This window comes from Alligator sinensis, unplaced genomic scaffold (genome assembly GCF_000455745.1).
Source record: "Alligator sinensis unplaced genomic scaffold, ASM45574v1 scaffold546_1, whole genome shotgun sequence".
NCBI classification, from domain to species: domain Eukaryota; kingdom Metazoa; phylum Chordata; order Crocodylia; family Alligatoridae; genus Alligator; species Alligator sinensis.
In genome coordinates, this window is record NW_005842061.1 from 2,153,693 (window position 1) to 2,175,106 (window position 21,414).

General features: G+C 42.5%; 1 protein-coding gene across 1 annotated transcript in view; it reads right to left on the reverse strand.

The window, feature by feature from the left end:
- The window catches only part of HK1 (hexokinase 1), a 132,289-nt gene that overhangs the window by 22,241 nt on the left and 88,634 nt on the right, over positions 1-21,414 (reverse strand). The window contains exons 5-9 of the mRNA XM_006023136.3: positions 20,158-20,277; positions 11,365-11,460; positions 9,679-9,778; positions 9,406-9,589; positions 3,217-3,372 (exon numbers count right to left, since the gene is read on the reverse strand). Of these exons, the coding sequence (XP_006023198.2) occupies positions 3,217-3,372; positions 9,406-9,589; positions 9,679-9,778; positions 11,365-11,460; positions 20,158-20,277 (656 nt within the window). The remainder of the gene's footprint in view (positions 1-3,216; positions 3,373-9,405; positions 9,590-9,678; positions 9,779-11,364; positions 11,461-20,157; positions 20,278-21,414) is intronic.

Below are 21,414 nucleotides of genomic sequence, written 5' to 3' on the forward strand. Positions count from 1 at the left end.
AGCGCCACCCCCCCCCCCCCCCCCCCCCCACGTTGCCTATGGTATGAAATACACTATTTACGTGGAAACATGTCTGTATCAGGAAGACACATCTCCAAAAGGAAGCAAAATTTCATTCGTGCCAGATGTTATGAACAAGTCTACTCTCCAGTGAGTTTCCCTAATTAAAAGAAATGGAAGTGCGAGGCACACTGAAATTGCATACCCATATTGCTATTGCCGAGTGTCACCCAACAGTACAGCAAGCAAATGTCAAGAGAAGGATGATAAATGACATCATGAAGCCAGAACTGCAGAGCGCAAAGTGCAGAAGACAGGCATTTCCCAACAACAAAGCAAAGAAAGATTGATTCTAGCAATGCCACAAAGGCTCCTTTCATTAAATACCCAGAGAACAACTAAGGTGCTCAACCATGCACAGGCCTGGAAAAACTAAAATTCCTTTTCACCTTGTTGATTCTTTACATTATAAATTATCAGGGCTTAGGCAAACAACAATTCACCAAAGAGCCCCAGGGCAAAACCAGGAACAACAGCCAAACTCCTAGAAGAAAGTTTCAAACTGGATATAAGGAAAAACTTCTTCATGGTTTGTGAGACCAGACTCCAGAATAGACTCCCAGCAGGGATGATGTAGGCATCTACCCTGGAGATCTTAAAAAAGAGACGGGACGCACACCTTGCTGTTTGTTTATTTGACTCCAGCAATCTGCTTGCCCAGAGCAGGGAGGCTGGACTTGATGATCTCACGAGTTCCATTCCAGCCCGAAAATTCTGTGAATCTGTGTGAATGTAGGAAGCCCTATTCAAACAGGTACTTAAGCATATTAGTAATCCCATGCTCACATGCTTAATAAAAGCCAGAGTCAATAGCAATAGCAAAAAAGCATTTTCATTCTAAAGGGCCTTTTTTAGACTGTTATAACTTTGGAAAGTCTTTTGAGCTGAAATTTCCTATATTACTTCTCAGACTAAAAGTAAAATTCTGCTAAAGCCTGTGTGCATTCTGTTAAGCGTTTCAAGCTAAGACATGGCGGTATGTGTATACTGCTTCCATAGTGCTCAAGAGTGCTGCCAAGGCCCCACCCATCTGCTCCTGTTCAGGACATGCCAAACCTGGAAATCTGCTGGGGTGGGGATGGAGGAGGACTGCTACCACTCTAAAAGTTTATGGTCTCCAGCATGCTCAAGGACAGAAATGGGGAGAGATCCAAAGTCAGTTTAACAGTCTCACTTCCAGGTACAATGTGTAACACAGATTAGGCAGGCAAAGTATGCTTGATGGCAGTGGTCTGAAAACACAAGACTATAGTAGAACAGATACAGACATCCCCAAATTGTGCATACATACACACACACACACACACACGTGATTTTGCCATTTTAAACCAAGTTTTAAATTTTTCTTCTCAATGATTCCCATTTCATTTGTATGTAGCAGAAAACTGGTATTTGACAGATACAGCCCCTAGAAATAGGGAATGTACCTTTAGGTGATCTGATGACAATTTATTTTGCCCTTAGATTAGGAATTAAAAATCAGCACTCGCCATTTTGCTGTGTAAATGCATGCAACTGAGATGGATAGATTTTCACTTTTAATGTGTCATTGCTTCGGGAATGTGAGCCACATATTGCATTTATGGTATGAGGCACTGTGGAAGGTACTGATGTACTCTCAATACTGCATCTATAATTGATTGTACACGCAACATTAGAAGCGTGCAAATCAGAAGTTTGTTTTTTCTAAATTTGGAGAAGTCAACATTACTCAACTGCATCACAGTAAGACATATTCAGTAATGGACACAAAAAAAGAGATGCCTGAAAGTGTGCTGACACTGTAACGAACACTACCTCATATTTCATAAGTCAATGTGTAACATCAATCATTGTTTACTAGGTGAAATGTGTCATATACTTTTTTCATGTCTTTTGTTTTGGCAAAATAACAAAACAGAGCTCAGTAAATACTCATGGCACTTCATGGAAAGATGCCAGCCAGTCAAGAATTTACTAAGATGCACTAAGCCAGACCTTCTGCAATATCTGCCTATATTTCTGCTATGTAAAAGCTATGTCGGGGTACAGAGTAGCTGCAGTGTTCTAGATGGCAGAGAAAGATTTCAACAGAAGTACTAATAACCTGCTGTGACTGGACAGCAGTCCAAAATATTCACAGTTATGCAAAGGCATGGTTCATCCTTATCATTCCTAACATACACAGATAAGATTTTAAGAATGGCAAATTGCATCAACAGAGCAGTGTTTCTAATAATGACCTCTCATTCCTGAAGGGAAAAAATAGTCACAGGCAGCAAAACTGCCAGAAATGTTGTCAAAACAGCCTATCCCAATGCAAATGAGAAGCAACAACAGCAAATCCAGTCACCCTGAAACACAGGTTGGGGGAAATCCCTAAACCTAAAGAACACTACACAATAGCTGTTGTTGCAAGTTACTCAAGTCTCTCGTTACTCTAGGATTAGTGGACGTATTTTGATTTGACCATATACCTTATAAACTGGAACACCCAGTGTACCTTGTGAAACAGATTAGAGCCCTGATTCTCATTTACTCAAAGCCTCCTTTGACACCATTCTGACAGCGTAAAGAAACCGTAAAGGGGGAATAAACATAATTATCTTTCTACCACTTTAAGGCCCCTGGGCATATTTTTCCTTTTCTCCTTTTCTTTTTTTCAATTTTAGGTTCATTTGAAGTTAAGTGTGCAAGCTCTACCTTACACATTTGGAAGCTGTGACCCTGAACTCTTTATAAAGAATACAAGCATTGTCCTCAGGCTGGGAATAGAAGGGTTGTGTCCATAACAGCCTGCCAATACAGGACACTACTTTATTCACACAGCAAGATGGACACCCCTTGTTCATGCAGCAGCTACCATGGAGCACTCGCACTTCCCTAGGCTTTGCCATTCAAGAAAGGGGCACTGATTAAGAAGTTAATAAAAGAACTTCTTGAAAGGTCACAAATCTTGAAAAGCTGTCAAAAAATGTTGCTGGGTTTTTGGCTGTAGCAGTGTTGGTCCCCACTCCCCTTCTCTGCTCTTCCCTTTGTCTTGTTTATCTCTATCCATTTACATTTTCACTGGCATCCCTGCACACTGTTAGCTTCTCTCAGACCAGCAGAGACTCCCTATGCATGATGAAGGGCGAGTGCGCCCGAAAGCTTGCTAAAAAATGTGGAATTGCTCACTTTTCTATGGCAGAAACATGCTTTGTTTCAAATTTTCCTTTGGTTAAAAGCTCTGGAGTGATTCTCCCTTCAAAAAGCAGTCCTTCTTTGGCCATCTTGACAAGGATGAGTCTGACCAATTCACCCATGTACATTCCACTCACCATCTTCTCAAATCTGTAACAACAACAAGATTACAAAAGTTAAATGTTTTCACAATCACCTTGAAGATTCAAATGATAAAGTCCATACATATGTTGCCTCGGATGTTATGGCACTAAGAGGCAGAGCCAGAATCTGCTATTTGCTACAAGTCTGGCAGTATTAGTTAATGAGTGTGAGAAAGGTGAAGAATTCCAAGTTGAAAATGCCCTCATAATACAAATACATTGTTCCATGGGCAAAAAAAATTGCATATGGAAGTAATTATCAGTGAAACCATAAGGGGTGTGCAAAGCAGGCAGCAATCGATTAAGATTCAGATTTGGCCCGATTCGGGGACAGCGATTCGATTTGGTGATTCGGATCACTGTCCCAATTTGATTCTAATCTGGAGAATCAGCAATTCGGCCAGAGACACAGCTTTATATTTTTTTCTATGTACCTCAAGGTACCAGGCGCGGCTCGTGAATGCTGAGATGGTGGGGCAGATGGAGTGTCCCATGGGAGTGCGGAAAGGTCCCCCACGTGCTCAGTGGTGGATCTTCTCATGTCCCTCTGGCTCAGCAATTGGCTGCAAGGGGACCCCGGGTGCCCCCCTAGGCCCAGGAGGCACCAGTCGCTGAGCCAAGGGGAAAGGGGGGTCTCCCGCATGCTCAGCAGCAGACCCGGAAGTGGACTGGAAGTACTTATGGTCCAATTCCGGGTCTGCCACCAAGCACACAGAAGCACCCCCCACCTCCCACATGGGATGCTCCCTCCACCCCACCATCTCAGCATTCACAAGCCGCACCTGGTACCTCAAGGTATGTAGAAAACATATAAAGCTGTATCTATGGCCAAATCGTCAAACCCCTCTAAATCGATTCAGAGGGTTCCAATTTGATTCAGAGAGATTGAAGGGTCTCCTGATTCGATTCAGATTTGGCTGCCAAATTGGACCAAATTGAATCAGAGACTGAAGCTTCATACAGACCTAGAAACCATATAAAATTTAGATCAGGGGTGTAAGACTCACCCTGTGCCCCAGGGCAGATCTGGATTGCAGGGCTCCTTGAAGGCTGGATCCAGACTTTCATAGACTCATAGACTGTAAGGCCGGAAGGGACCTTGGAAGATCATCGGGCCCAGCCCAAACTAGGGCATGAGGAAGCTGTCATGGTAGTGGCAGCTCCAAATCTGGACTGGGAGCACACAGCGACAGCTCTGATCCAACCAAGAGCACACTGTGGAGGCTCCAGCTCCCACCACATGCCCCATATAGCTGCTGATGCTTTATGTCCCATGCCAGAACTGGAGCTGGAACTGAGGCAACAGCTCCAGCTCTAGCTCCTGCACAACCATGCAGCAAGGGCCGACAGCCAGAGGTAGGGTCAAGGCAGTGGCAACTAGTGAAACAGCCAGAAGTTAACCAGAGCTGTCAGCCCTCATTCATCCTCTTGCCACCAACTGCCATGTTCACTGGGGCCCAAGGCAACTGTGGCAGCCAACTCCCCTGTGGCAGGCAACTACCCTGGCCACACAGGTAGGCCAGATAAAGCAACTCTGGGCTGGGTCCAGCCTTCAGGCCATATATTTGACACCACTGACTTGTATACAATACCTAGTTTGTGTCTGCTTGATCTTCATTGATTAATGACACGTTCTGCAGTTGTGTATGTTTGCAGGAAGCTGGGTCTAAAGCCTGACTGAAGATCCAGCCCATTCAGTAAATACATGTACCAAATGTATGATGCATTACTGAATATGAAGTAGTACGTTTTGAAATACCATAAAGAACATAAGTAGCAAATATTCAGAAAGGAAATTCAAGCATTTCTTACATACATATTTTAATTTCATATCTTTATCCACTTGCCTGCTGTGCAACACATTGCTTCCAAAAGACCAAAGACAGAGACAAGGCTCATATAAAGCTTTCTTCCCTTTTCAAATGCCAATTTTTTTTTCATAGATGTTAAACTACCACCAGTGGCCAAGCAAGAAGAGTAATCAAATATCCTATTACATACACACTCAACATCCCATTCTTAGTCTTAAAAGTGAAGATGACCTTGAATATACTTCACTAGTACAAGACACTGATTATGATCCAAACAGTATGATTTGGCATTTGCCGGTCTAATGCTCTCTATAAAACAGATATGGCCCAGTGCAACTTTTCAAAAGCTTGTCAAAAGTCCCCTGAGCGTACTCCCTCATTCTGAGCATCTGATACCTGTTAACTTTGGTATGTAGTTGTGTTTATGACCCAATGTGTGCACACTGCATAAAGCAAATATATATAAGCATCACAATGAGCAGTTGCCAAATAAAACACCCAAATATATCCTTCATCTGAGGAAAACTGAAGAATTTCAGTGCTCCAACTCGCAAAACAGTCGCACAGGATCACGATTCAGAACAGGCAGGGGTGGCTACACCTGGACACTAAATACAGGAAATAAAGCTGAGCTAGAACTGACAAGAAACAGAAAAAAATACATATATAATAGCCCCCACAGATACTGATGACAGGAAGAATTGGAAGCAAACATGAAACACTAACCCTTCCAGCAGGATAATTAAGATTACAAACTAATACAATTTAAATAGGGGCTTCACATTACAGAAGAAAAAACAAATTTTACTAGGCAGAAAACAGTAAATTAAACTGGACTGAAACTGACAAAGTAATGCCAATATCAATACCAATGATCTTCATAATTCAGACCAAATCCTGCATTTCCAGATCCTTAGAGAGTTACCCTCTCCTTCAATGGCTATTGAGGATGATTCTGAAGGGAAGTGCAATCATTCTGGGTTTTATAGTTCCAGTTCATATACTGGTTATCTACTACCTCAGGAACCTTAAACAAAATGAGGAGACAGAATTCATTGAACTGCTACCATGATCTTCAAGCAAAGAGTCAAGTTTTCCTTGACCATACATTTCAGTAATGCGTTAACCCTTATAAGAGCATGGTGATGTGACTAATGTTTTTCCAAACCCCCAACCTAAACAAAGCACCAAGCACTATACAATTTCATTCTCCATATTATGAATTCTTATTAAATTTTGGAGCAAAGATGTATAATCTCTTATACACCAATACTGCACTGTGGGAATACTATAAAATGAACTATTTCAGCTATTACAGAAATGAGCCAGGAAGAATATTTGAATCAAGTCAGAAAAAAAAAAAAACCTACCCCATTTTTATCTATTAACCAAATCTGACTGGGTATCAGCCTACAAGACTGCTCTACCCAACATGTTAGTAAAGGAAATTGATATTTTATTCTAGTAGTAAAAACTCATGAAGGATCAGGCTGGATTTGTTACTGTAACCATACTGAGCCTGTAGCAGGCTGCACACATCGGGCTGAAGCAGTCTGCAGGCTTGCAGGGGCTACAGCCCTGCTGTGGATGGTGAAAACTAATTGCAGGACTGCCTGGAGGACTGGGCTAGCTAATGCAAATAATTGGCTGGCCCAAAGGAAGTTAAAAGATTCCCAGGGAAAGGCACTAAAAGGCAAAGACAGAGAAAAACCAAAAAGGTACCAGGCTAATGGTGGCAGAACCAAGCCAGGGTAGTCTTGGGGTCTGGGAAAAGGCCATAGCGAACAAGGGAACTCATACCAGAGAGAGACAGGAAAGACTACAGTGCTGAGGGAGCAGCACAAAGCTGAAGTCACCCTCTTAAGGTCTGAGAAAAGGCCCCAAGCTGCAAGTTAACCCCCCTTGTGGACTATATTTATATTTGTTCTTTTATTACTGACTTGTGCTGTTTCCTGAGAGGCAGATGTGACCAGGAAATAAAGACTGTGCTGAGCTTTCAAAGACTGTTTGAGCTGAGTAATCTGCAACCCACTCCAAAGCCCTAATATCAAGAGTGCCTGAGTGGGTACAAGCACTCATTCGGGTTGAAAGAAATCCCAGACAACATAATTGCGATTCTACCTGGACCAAATACGATCGGTATTGAGAGCCCAAGAAATCATTCTGCAATGGATGGGGCAAAAGTATGACCTTAAGTCATGGGGTTCCCAAACTACAGTATAGGGAGAAAAGAGCTACTTCTGCTTATAACTTTTTCTGGACACAGCAGTGCAGCAGTCCAGCCCCATGTCCCATGTGCACATGCCAGTCCTAGGGTTCATTGTGCATGAGGCACATGAGGCCAGCATGGGGTGTACGCTGCCCATAGCACACAAGCTGGACCCAGCACTCCAGGTAGCACAGAGGGTCAGTCTGGGGTACTGCATGCAGCCCACACCCTAGACTACCTGTGCCACATGCAGTGCTACATCCAGCCCATGCTCCTTATCCATTTCTCAGCCTGTACTGGCCCCACACGTTATATGCACAACAAGCCCTGGGGCCAGTACACGCAGCACATGGGGGTGGACTGGTTGTGTGCAATGCACAAAGCAAAGGAGGCTTGCATGAATGACACATGCCCCTGGCAGCTGGGAGGGGCACAGTGGCGCTGGCAGGAGCAGCACAGCAGCAGCAAGCAGGGAGCTCCCACAAACGCTGCTGGTGCTGTCAGCAGCAGGGGGAGGGTGGCGAGTGCCGGCCAGGGGCGGCAGGCGGCCAGCGGCGGTTGCCGACCACCCACAGACACTGCTGGCAATGTCAGCAATGGGGGGTTGGGGAGAGGAGGAAAGGAGGCAAGTGGTGATCATAGGGGGTGCACCACCACTCTCAGGGGGTGCATGTGCGCCTGCATGCATCCCCTACGCATTGCCAATGGGGGATGGCATGGGGCACATGCTGCATATGGCACCCCACCAGACCAGCCCTTCATGCTGGTTCCAGTATGACTCAATCCAGATTGGACCTGGAGCTAGCATGCAGGGCCAGTCCAGCAGAGCACTGTATGCAGCGCATACCCCAGACTGCCCCCCTGTGATGCATGCATAGCATACAGTGTCAGGTCTAGTCACAACCCACAACATATAGAGCCAGGGCCAATGTATGGAGTGATCCAGCAGCCCCTGGGCTGGATCATATGGCTCTACAGGCCAGATGCACTCCACAGACCATAAATTTGATACCCCTTAGTGGACAGTGCAGTGTGTCTCCTCCTCCCTATCACATATAGTGCACAAATAGAATTCTAGCCTGGGAGCACAACTTGCTCCTACACCTCTACCCACTGGAGCACCTGCATAAGGATTTGATTCATTACCCAGTAGCAATTCAACCTGACTCATTTTCTTTCAGCAGCCTCAGGCTTACTAAATTACTATAGCTTGTTGGGAAGATGGAATTACTAGAGCCTGTTGAAAATGTAGGAGTTTTAAAAGAAACCAAACAGCTCTTGGGAATGAAGGGATGAACTGGGTACATTGGAGGAGGGGAACTGTCTGGGATGAAAAAGCAAAGCGCACTGATTTTACTGAGGCCTCACAGTGCAAGATATTTAAAATGACCGATGGCCAAGGCCCAGCAGAAAGAATAACCGAGTTCTGCCCTACAGACTAATCCTAAACATGTTAAGGAATGAGGTGGCAATTTGAACTTTCTGAAGTATCAAAGGAAGAAAGGTGGTAAGGGCCCACTGAAAGTATTGTGAGAGAAGAAGGGGAAAAAAAGTGGGTGGGCTGAGAAAGTGCAAGACATGAGTTTACTAAAAGCATGGGAGGGTGAGAGCAGCAAGTGCAAGAGGCAGAGTTTAGAATAAAGTGTTCTGAATGGGTTCACTTGAACAGTGGCCGAACGTTCGGGATGCTTTCTTTCCTTCCCCAAACCATTTTGCCCATTTTGCAAAGTTTCACCTGCCAACAGCCTCGTTGAACATACAATAAAGTGGAATAGTTCCAAGTAGATATGAGAGACTTATCATAATACTTAGGGTTAGAAGGGACCTAAGCAGATCATCAGGTCTGATCCCCTGTCCAAGGCAGGCATGGGTGCTGGGATCATATCACCCCAGCCAAATATCTGTCCAGCCTCCAATTTAACCACATTATGCTGCCCAATTGTGATCTCTTTACTGAATGTTTATAATTTACTCTAAATCAGTTTGTGTCAGGAGAAAAGCAAATTCAAGTCTCACTCACAGTTGTTTTCCAGGATTAAGAGAACCACGGTCAATCTCCCTATCAAACTCAGTTCGGATATCTTCTAGTGACCCATCATCTCCAAAGGCTCCCCACTCGGTGTTGATGCACATTCTCCCCTCATCACCTTCCACCAAATCAATGTGTCTCATTTCTTCCATGTAGCAAGCATTGGTGCCAGTACCTTTAGGAACAGGCATAACAGACATTAACAAAACAAGCCAACCAGAGCAAAATGCTATGCATACACTGTAGTAAATAAATAAGTGTTACCTATAATCAAGCCTACTTCACAACGCTGGTCATCAAACCCACAGGTCATCATTGTCCCTACTGTATCATTTACAACAGCCATGATGTCTGCATCATAGTCCTGAAGAAGGAAACAACTTTATTTGTATCGCATACCCTCATTAAAATATTAATATCAATATCAATGTAAGATGTCACTACCACACAACACCTTGAAAATACAATCTGTACTTAGCAATAACTGCTTACACTAAGCATTTCTCTATACTACTGCAAGTACACAAATTGCTTAAGGGATTTTGTACTTAAAATCCTGTCTAGTCTTCCTGTCTGTTCTCTACTTGACATTACAATCTTGTGTTTGTAATGAACTGGAGATGATTGTGAGAGTTTAGGAAGCAGGTTAATGCTGTGGATAAAATGACAAGCAACTTGTAGAATAATTCTTAAAGAGCAAAGATCCTGCCGTTGGGTAATATAACATAACAAAATGCCAGAAAAAAATCCCAGCTTCCTGATTGCGATCACTTCTGCTCTACACAATTTGATAAAGTTGTTTTGTTTTTTGCGGGGGAATAAGGGACATAAATGAGTCTCCAAGTATTCTACAGATGCACAACTTTCTTGCAAAATTAATTGAAAACATGGAGACACATCAAGGATTTATTTTAAACAATGACATTTAAGATTTTATCAAATACATACATCCATAAACTTTCATAAGGCAGATTATTTGATGTGTTATTTTATCTTCTCAGAAATTTAATAAAAATACTTGACTGCAGTAGGGTATCTTGATGAAGACAAAATCAAGCTACTAAAAACTTCACTACTGCTAGAACAGAACAAAAATTGTTCCATTTCAAAAGAGAGTTCCATTTTCAAACTAGGCTGAACTTCACAAGACTAGCAGACTCACAAGACTGTATTATTCACATGTGTAAATTGCTTCTCAGGGACAGAACTTACAGGTAACATCATTAAAGGACTACCATGCTGATAGCACATTTACTAAGAGTAGAAATCTGGAGCAATGTTATTAGCTAAATATTCCAAGACAGTAATTTAATTTTATTCATGTACAACTGATGTTACGATAAGAGTGACATGGCAAATCAAACTTTCACACAACAGCTATAAACTTGTTTTCCTATTACATACCACATGCACATTCTAGAGGCAAGTATCTATATTCCGTCTGGAGAGTACCTTACACTATAAGAATTTTTGTATGCCATATACTTCCATACTCTGGACAAATTAGTTGTTCTTTTCAAAGAAGTGAGTTCACAACTCCTCCCAAGAAAACAGCAACCCCCTGCAGATCCCTCTTGCTCCTAGGATTTCCCCCCCTCCCCCCACCCTGCAAATCCTGTTTGTCTCCCAATTGCCCAGATCCCTACTGCAGGCCCCACCTACCCCCGATCCCCACTGTAGACTGTACTTGCCCTCCCCAATTCCTGCACAGATCCTGCCTGCCTCCCTATTTACCCACAGATCCCCATTCCCATCCCAGAGCCTGCTTGCCTCCTCCTCATCTGCCCAACCCCACCCCATCCCGACTTGCACCTTAGACTGGGTGGCCATTTTTAACTCGATCTAACCTCCCCAAATGTCTGTGTGCTCCCCATACTGGTCTGCATAATCTGGCTTTTAGTAAAGTCATACAAGAAATTGCAAGACATGCAGTAGACTAAACAACTTTACCCCACGTTTCTTGATTGCCTTGTTAAGTAGCTTTACAACATCTGCTCCTTCAACTCCACTGGCTTTGTAGCGTTTTGTCCATGTTACCAGAATACCCTAATAAAGAAGAGTAACATTAAATACATTATTAAATCAAAAACAAAAAAAAAATGCAATTTTTCTTAAAAATAAGACTTCAAATGTAACTTCAAATCCCTTGTTTAGGACAGTCTTTATCTTTATTCACCACACCATCCCATTTTGATGACCAATGTTTTTTGTTTCTTATTAGAGTTGGTTAAAAAAAATTGGGTAAGATTTTCCAAAGACTTTTTCGTTATTTACTTTTTATATCAAATTTGCAACCCACTTTATATATGGAGCCATTTCATGACTGGGCTCCTTCTCCTTCATTCCAATTTCCCCTTTGGTGTCAATCTTTCAAGAGCTGGGACTCAGCAGCTCCCAGAAGCGTTTCTATTGCAAGTGAGACTGAATAAAGAAACTTAGAAAGTTCACGTGGGAAGGACTGGAGTTGGTGTCAGGGAAGGTAAATGAGCTAATGATACCAAGAATCATCCAAACCATTCATCACCAGTACTGACTCTCATCAGGGGAGAGCAGAGATGGGCAGGGCATGTCTCAGTTGCAAGGTTGGGGGGCTCAAAAGGTTAAATGGAAATACTGGAAATATAATGAAGATTTAAAAGGAATTTAAAAAGCATTAGGTTAAAAATATTAAGAAATTAAAATATGCAAGAGATCCAATAAATCATAAATGACTATATAAAAAATCATTTTTGATTACTCTGTGTGTAAGAGTCAGTAAGAAAAAAATGTGGGTTAAAAATTATTAGAATACTGAAAAGGGAAATGGTTGAAGATGAATAAAAAATAAGAAAAAAAGATTTAAAATAGAGTTCAACAAAAATCAAGTATAGATACAAATAGGTACATATGTTAAATTATCCAGATGAGGACAAAATATAGTTCAAATAAAAAAAATTTAAACCCCTTGTATTGCATCCCACACTCAGCAGTTTATCTGTAAATTGCCTTAATTAGGCTACAAACTCCCTTAAGGTAAACATTATGCCTGGGGTTTTTGTGCATCTGGATGGCACCTAGCTCATTTTGGGGCATTCAGTGAATAAATAATAATGGAAAGAAGAAATAATAATAATGGAAAGAAGAAAGTGTCCACCCCCAGACCACAACACTCCTGTAGATATACAAGGTTCTCCTCTTCAAACAATTGGCTGCCACACCTTACAAACTCTTTCTAAAGAATAATTTCTCCTCTCTTGAAAACTGGACAGTTTTATTTCAGTGAACACAAGAGAAAGATTTCTCAAGGATGCTCTGCTTAAAGACTGTTTTACTCTTTCCAGAGCGCACATACATACACATATATACACACACTCTGCCACAAGTTCCTAAATAGCTTCTCGTGCCCACTAAAACACTAAGGATCTATAACAAGATCTTTTAGAACTGAGAGCAAGTCTACCTGTGGGTGGAGGGACACACTTCTGTATATGCCAATGCAAATTCATATCCACAGGATGCAAACTCTTCTTCTTGAATTATTTTTACTACTTACACAGAACCACATACATGAATGGCTCTATAGAAATAAGTCTATAACCCTTTGCCCTAATCTTTTCTCATGAGGTAAATATTCTTACAACAGAACCAGTGATTGAATGGTGTGCGTGCACAAACAAGAATGCTGGAAAAGACCTGGCACAATCATCATGTATATGTCGGAGACAGAGAAAAGGGAGCTGGGGACTGCTTGGGCTGGTGTGACCAAAGAAAGCAGAGGACTACATATACATTTCAAAGCAGAGAGACTGAATGCATGAGAGGCATGCTATACATGAAGGGTGTGCTATATGTGACTATGGTCAAGGCACCCAAGGGTAAGAAGATGTAGATTTGCCTATAAAAACCCAGGCAGAGATGAGATCTGTGGAATCTCCACCCCAGTGCCCAAGACCCACAGATTCCCCAAAAGGACCTTCTGAATCCCTGGTTATAAGGAGGCACTTTGCCCTTGGGACTAAGAAAGATTCATGCAAAGGCTTTCTGTTGTCTTTTTGGTTTATTATATTGCATTTTAAATTAGACTAAGTTGTGTGTATTGTCACCATGCCTTACTGGGCTGTGTCTTAGCTTAGGTGAAGTTTTCTGTTGTTCTTTGTCACATGCTTGAAGCTGAAAATTGTTATGCTCAATAAACACTCTTCAGAGAATGAACTGCTCTTGTTCAAGCATTTAAAGTGGCACTTTAGGTAGTGCCACTACCTAAAGTCTAATATTAAAATCTGGTAACAAGAGGACTATCATACTACCACCAGTATGATACAGCTGTGCTTAACAGGGGCCCTACCCCTTGCTATTTTAAAATGTAAGAGAGCAACATTATATGGCTGCAATTGGGAAGCAGCTGAATTGGGTCATTTGTCAGAATGTAGGAAGTTGAAAGGGCACAAAGACAGAAGCCACAAATCTACCAGTAACTGCTTGACAGGTAAGAGGCAGAGTCTGGAGTAGTTAGATGAAGACCGTAACACTGCTAGATAGGCAGCAGCAGAAGGGAGAGAGCTTGTTAATCTGCTGGTGGAGCCCAGGGGAAGATAAATCCAGCTCTGAGGCCAGACACTCCAGTCTGGTCCTGACTCCTAAAAAAGAGGAGCTCCTTTCAGCATAGCTGACAAAGGAAAAGCTGCAGACCTAGAAAGTTACCTCAAAGGCTGAGAGGAAGCCAGCTGACTGGGTATAGAGTTTTGCAGTAATGCAGAGATCCAAGGTGGGGTTTAAGGTTTGAGATAGATTGGTTGATTTAGGTTTAAGCTTTGGTTTAACAATGAACTTTCAGAGTGCCTTAAAGAGGAGGCAACGGCCATGGAGAGTGCCAGCAAGGTACTCTGTACTGGAGCTGAAGGGACTGAAGCCAAGGGACACCTCTGCAAGAGCCAGGTAGGCTGACACACAGACAGGGCCAGGGGTCTAGGAAAGTTTGCAGGAGCTTGATGGGCTGAAGCCCAGGTAGGGCGAGAGCCCGGTAAGCTGAAATTCAGACAGGGTGGGGGCCCAGGGAAGTTTGTAGGTAGAAGCAGCCCTGCAAGGGCCATGGGCCCAGTGGGCTAAAGCCCAGGCAGGGTAAGAGAGCCCAATAAACTGAAGTTTAAAAAATAACGTGCATCATTCTAGTCACCTGTATTCAAGAAAGATGAATTCAAACAGGAATAGGCCTAGAGAAGGGCAAGTTGGATTGATGAAGGGGATAGAGTTTCTGTCATATGAGAGGAGACTAGAAGAGTCTTTGCTTGTTTAACTTAACAAAGCAAAAGGCTCAGATGGGAGAGAAAAGTAGTACTGAAGCTAGAGGACATGCTGGCACACAAACAGACAGATATTAACTGGCCATGAATAAATTAAAGCTGGAAAATAGATTTCTAAATAGTAGAGGGATGAGGTTCTGGGATAGTCTTCCACAGGAAAAGTGGTAGCAAAAAGCCTAACTACTTTTAACATGGAGCTTCATCTGTTTATTAAAGGGACTATGGGCACAGACAGAAGTGCAGCTCCCCACTGTAACTAAGTGCTTTGCAGGAAGTGCCATGAATTACAGCAATCCCCTGGGCACAACAGACGTTTGGTGCCGAGTCCCAGGGGTTGTGGGATTCAGCTACAATTTGGGAGTGGCTCCAAGTCTGCAGCCACTCTCCCCTAGCCCTGCCGCTCCCCTCTCCCAGCCCAGGCACTGTCTTCAGAACAGGAGGAGTGGGGGGAAGGGAACAGAAGGAGCTTGGTCTGGAGGGTTTTTTCAGTCAGCACTGGAGGGTGAAGTGGGTGGCTTGGAGCCACCTCGGAGGGGCGTCCAGTGCTGGCTGAAAAAAACCTCAGAGGCAACTCTCTCCACTCCCTCCCTCCCCCCACCCCCATTCTGAAGATAGCGCTGGGAGCAGGGCTGAGCTGGGACACAAATTAATGAAGGCACTCTGCTTTGGAGTGCCTTCATCTGAACCCTCACATAATGAAGGCTCAGACTGTCATGGGATCAGGCCCTTTTGAAGCGTGCTGCAACCATGCACGTCTGTAAGGGCATGGCTGTAGAGCGCTTTCAAGGGGCCGACTGCACGACAAACAAACTTCTATCTGTGCCTTATATGATGCGATTGCTTGCGATAGGAGAGAACTGGACTTAATGATCCAGCAGGTCCACTCTAACCCTATGTCCCTAACTGCCCAGTTCATTCAGTTTCTTGCCAAGGGAAGTACTAAATATACAACTGACATTTCTCCAGCCCAGATATTATCCATGGGACTTTTTAGTCATATGCCAGCTCCTGATTCCCATTTGATGACAGATATAACATACAACTTGACAGTGTAGTTGCTTCTTCTGACAGGTTTCCAGCTGCTGCTTGAACTCCTGAAACTCCCTGAAGACTGCTCTCATTACAAACTTACACTGAGGGATCTCAAAGCATTTTAAAACTTCTGTGAATAACCTTGACAACATCCTTACATGGTAAATATTATCTCCACTTTACAGATGAGTAAACAAATGTATGCAGGCATGCACGAGCATGCGTGTGCGTACACACACAAAATAAGCGGCTTGCCCACTTGTCACAGAGGCTAGGTCTACACTTCCAACTCATGCTAGGATGGTGTTACGTCTCAGCTGTGTTCTTGGGCAACCCTGGCACAGGATGCAGTCTGTCTGACTCCCAAGGACTCACCCCCTCCCCCCTCCTCCGCTACATAAATGAAACTGATTAAGATGCAGTGAGAGACACACCTAAGACCCTCCAGATAAGGGTGACAAGAGTGAAACAACTGCCCTAGGTCTCATTTGCATCCGAGATGGAACCAGATGACCATTCATTTACATGAGAGATGGAGAACAGAAAGCCTGAAGCAGAGACTGCAGTGAATTCTGGGATCAGAGAAGCAGGGGAGCACTGCATGATGGGGAATCTGTGCTCCAAATGTTAATCAACCCATGTTCACACACACCCAGCTCAGCATTTATCAGACCAGTTCTAATCTGGATTTACTAAGGACTTCCCCCCGCCAGAGACACACACACACAGCTCTAAGTTTAATAGGCATCTCGGGCCATACGTTCCCCGGTCCCACTATGGGAGGCCTATTTAAACTTGATTGACTAAAACTCGGTTGCCAGGTTAGGGAATGCTGAGGCAAGAGACCGTGTCAAAGAGGGTATGGGTGTAGCAGAAAGCCCCCTTTTCCTCTTGCCTAAATTTGCTCTCCCCTCTTTTTGCTGCAGAGCACGGGAGGAAAGAGAAGCAGAGAAGGAAAAATATACCCAATTACTACCAGTTTGACTATAAAAGTTATTTATTGCTAAGCATATGAAATATATAATTGTACTAGTAGTAATAGACATGCAAAAGAAAAACAAACACCAACAATGACAATACTACCCTGGTTTCACTAAGTATTTGGGGAAACTTAGCTCAAGCTTAACTGATACAGTTCAGGTTCAGAAGTTTATGCCTAGAAAGAAGACAGAGAACGCTGGGATCTCACCTAGTCCACGGTACTCAGGCTGCAAAGCTGACAGGCACAGTCTGTAGCACAATCCTTGAAGAGAGAGATGATCTGTTCTTCCAGCGGCTGGAAGAACAGATCATCTCTCTCTTCAAGGATTGTGCTATGGACTGTGCCTGTCAGCTTTGCAGCCTGAGTACCGTGGACTAGGTGAGATCCCAGCGTTCTCTGTCTTCTTTCTAGGCATAAACTTCTGAACCTGAACTGTATCAGTTAAGCTTGAGCTAAGTTTCCCCAAATACTTAGTGAAACCAGGGTAGTACTCATTGTTTGTGTTTGTTTTTCTTTTGCATGTCTATTACTATTAGTACCATTATATATTTCATATGCTTAGCAATAAATAACTTTTATAGTCAAACTGGTAGTAACTGGGTATATTTTTCCTTCTCTGCTTCTCTTTCCTCCCATACTCTGCAGCACCACTTCTTTTACCTAAGCTAAAGATCCCTGTGAAGCCCAAAATTATTGTGGGGTCTGCTCATCAAGAGGCCAAAGATTGGGACGTGCTGAGTTTGAAACACATAAGGGGATCAGCTTGTACAGGCTGATTGACCCAGTTTGACTCAGACGTGCCCTTACGAACTGAATGCTGGCCCATGAGGGTGTCAGCTGGACACTCAGCCAGATTCAGAGGGATTCTGTTTACCTGTGTGCTTGTGTCTGACTGCATTTTATTGTTGCTCTTACGAACTGATTCTTGGCATATGAGGGTGTCAGCCTGTCCATGCTAATCAGACCGGCCAGATCAGGCGTGTCACGTTAATTTGTGTGTGTTTGTGTGCATGACTGATTTGGTGACTGGAGGAACCCAGCCCCATTGAGACTGAGTCCTGCAAGATAGCTCCACTGGGGGTGAGGGCTTGCAGAAGGGAGAGATACAGCTCCGTATAGTAACACAAGCAGCACATTGATAGAATCACCAAGACCCTAGAAACTATCCCTAATAAATGAGCACACCCCAAAGTAATGGGGAAATCTGGTAACAACGGGTATGTCAGGGTTAAGTGCAAGTCTGGTAAGCTGTTACCTGTGACAGACAAACATGTGTCAGCTGACACCCCCTTTTATAGAATAAAAGATATCCTTTTGCTGGGACAGTTTTCTTTGATTGTGGAAGGCTAGAACAGTAGAGCCTTTGCAGCGTAAACTGAGCAAGTCTATGCCAGAGCTAAGCAGTTCCCATTTCAGGAGTTCCCATTCTCAGTTCTGAATCTCTTAACCATGAGACCATCCTGCTTGTGACTGAATACCGTGTGAGTGTCGCATAACCAAAACTCAAAGCCTTGGGTCAAATCTAGACCTGCTACAGCTCCACTGACTTCCGAGTTAAGCCAGGGATGAATCTGGCCCATTTATTCCAGGAAAAGTTAAGAAACCTAATAATACTGAGTAATCTTTGCCTTATACAAGTTGTATTAATGTATGAGAAACTGACTAAATAAGGTTTCTGATTTTTATCACTCATGAGCCATCCTTCGTCATTTTATCCCTCACTAACATTCTAGTAACACTAAATTCTACGCGTCTTTTGGCATCTAATTGACCCATCCTGTCTGTATGCTAACCTGAATTGTGACTTCATTGCAGTATGCTGTAGCAAATAGTCTCAGACAAACAGTAGCTCCCCTTAGGCAAGAGAACCATCCACAAACACAACTCTATTGCACTCCTGCATTCTTGACTTGGATCTTCCATTTTCCTTCTTTGTCCATAACCTTGGCATTATCCTTGATCATGATCAAATGTAAAGGTCTGCAGAACTGAACAAGACTTTCCTGAACCAATGTCAAACATAATATGTCAATCTCTTTTTAAATTAAAGATAAACACCCCCTTATTAATATGATAACCTTTGCTTCAGCTTAGGCATGGTTTGGGAATATAAAACTTAACAGAAGAGTAATCCCAGGCAATCTCTCTCTAAATCAATATTTATGCTACAGTTGTATTGTATGTAGTGCAATTTACAGCCCTGATGAGAACTAGTACTTCATGTTATGTTTAGAAAACTGTAGGTTTATCAATATTTGCATTTTCATTTGCTTCTTACTACATTAGCATTGATTTGGCACACTGTTGCTATAGCAAAACTGTAGCAAGTCACTGAGGGATCCTAACTATGCAAAATAAAACAAGGAAGATGATAAAGAAACTAATACTATGGCAGCCTACAATTTAGGAAATCACAAGAATCATAATGCACCCAGAGCAATAAACCAACCAGAAAGGTTTCATTTTGTAGCCATGCTTGGTTTTTGTTTCAAAGGGTTTTTGTCCAGTCTCACTGCCTGATCATGGGTAATGCCAATCACCCTGCCCCCACTCGTCTTAACTGAAGTTATTATATGCACTTGGCAGCCCTCACGACTAGATCCTACAACAATCCTCACCTCATGAGTAAAGGTACTTGCTGTGAGCAAGCACTGTTGAAATGACAACTCAGCAACAATAACTTGTCTAGGGCAGTAAAAAGCTCTACACTTTGTATTGTCATTACTACTAACTTCAGCATAAGTAGAAAGATGATGATCTAATTTTAAATTAGAACAAACTATTGGAAGATTTGTTTTCATTTGTTAAAACTCTTTCAAAACTATCTGCAAATGCAAAGTTTTTCATTGTAAAGTACAATAAATTTTACTCTTACACTGAAAGATAAGCCAACTGGAATACTGTTCATTTGGGCTACAGGTTTCCCTCACTTTATGCGGGTTCTTTATGTGCAAATTCATTCTTATGCAATGACCCTTTTTACAACAAATATTTTTTATATGCAAGGTAAATTCACTCTTATGCGATCAGTGGGGTGGAAGCCCACAATCAGCTGCTTTATGCAGTACATTGTGGGAGTGACACACACCAAAATAGTCTCCTGTGTGGATCTGTGCTCCTCACTTGTTGTCTGCGACACGTGTTTCTGTAGCTGCCATCCCCACTATGGTAACATTCACCACCACTCTGTGCTTGTGTGTACTGTCTACTGTTGGCGAGTCCAAAATTGTCTGGTAAAAGTGGTAGAAATAGGTCTGGGGGTCACAGTACAGTTGAGGACCCGCTTGGAATGCATCCCTATTTGCTACATTGTAAAGTGGATTCCCTTTATGCAAATTCAACTTATGCGCCATTTTCCAGGAACACGTGTACAGCATAAATCAAGGAAAACCTGTATTTAATAACATACTGGCCCGTCTGCACACTAACAAAGTTCTGAAACGTTCTTACCTCATCCAGCTTGGATTGTCTACATGGGAAAGAAAATGTAAAACCAACTGGTAGTTTTTTGTCCTTGATTTTCTGTTTCTCCATGAAGTCTCCCAGGCATTCGGCAACATGATCAAACAGCTATGTGGAAATGAGTAAAAAATGACAAGTCAGTTTATGAAAAGACAATCTCTCACACTACATGGGGAACCTGACCATTACAAATAATCAATTCAAAACTAAAAAGACCTTTTCCGCATTTCATTTACACTTATTGGAACACCTTAAAAGTTAAGGCAATATGTATAAACACTTCACCTCATACATGATGAAAAAAAATACACCTGTTCTTTCAGCAATATTCAAATGATTTGTAAAACCATCTCTAGTATATTTTAATACATCTAATAGTAATTTAAGAAAAAAAAACATCAATTTATTTTAATATGTAGTTAATATTAAGCAAATGTCAATATGTAAGAGCTAATAATTAGAACTTGATCCTATGAAGTAAGCTGAGCACTTTGGCTGCAATCCAGCAAGACAACACATGCTTAACTTAAAGCCAATTAGCAGTCCCAGGAAAGCCAATAGGATGACATGTATTCTTAAAAGCTTTGCTTTTATTGGGACCAGAAAGGTCAGCACTTTGCAGGATCAAACCCATAATGGATAACTTCTCACTATTTTTAGTTTTAAAAGCACAAAAAAAAAAAAAAAAAAAGCCAAAAAAACCAAAAAACAAAAAAGATTCTTACAGTATTGTACATGCTCCAAGGGACAAACTGTGATGGGAACATTTGCAAACAGGCACATGGCAACGAGCTTTGTGAAATAATTACATCTCCAGTCCCATAGCTCCTTACATACTATGGAACAACAGTGACAAGCACAACAGAAAGAAGAGCAAAGGCACCACAAGACAAGTCAGCAAGGCCAAACAACACCTCTCACTCTGAGTTGGGTTCTTATCCAGTAGCTCAACTCGTCACCCCAAACCAGGTCACTGCCATAGTTCATCGTGGCTTTTTCACTGTGAAAGGTCCTAGAACTCAACTTAGTCTGTACATCCCTGCTCTGTGTCCTTGACCATAAATATCACTTCTTACCTCGTTATGCATTTATGCAGAGCTCACAAGGAACATAGCATAGTTTTATATTTCATTTTAAGGATCTAGTCAATCATCTGTTTTGCATCTGATCAATTTTTTAGAAGGGATTCAATAAGCGTAAGGACATGCTGATCATAGAAACATAATAAAGATTGTGGTCACCTGC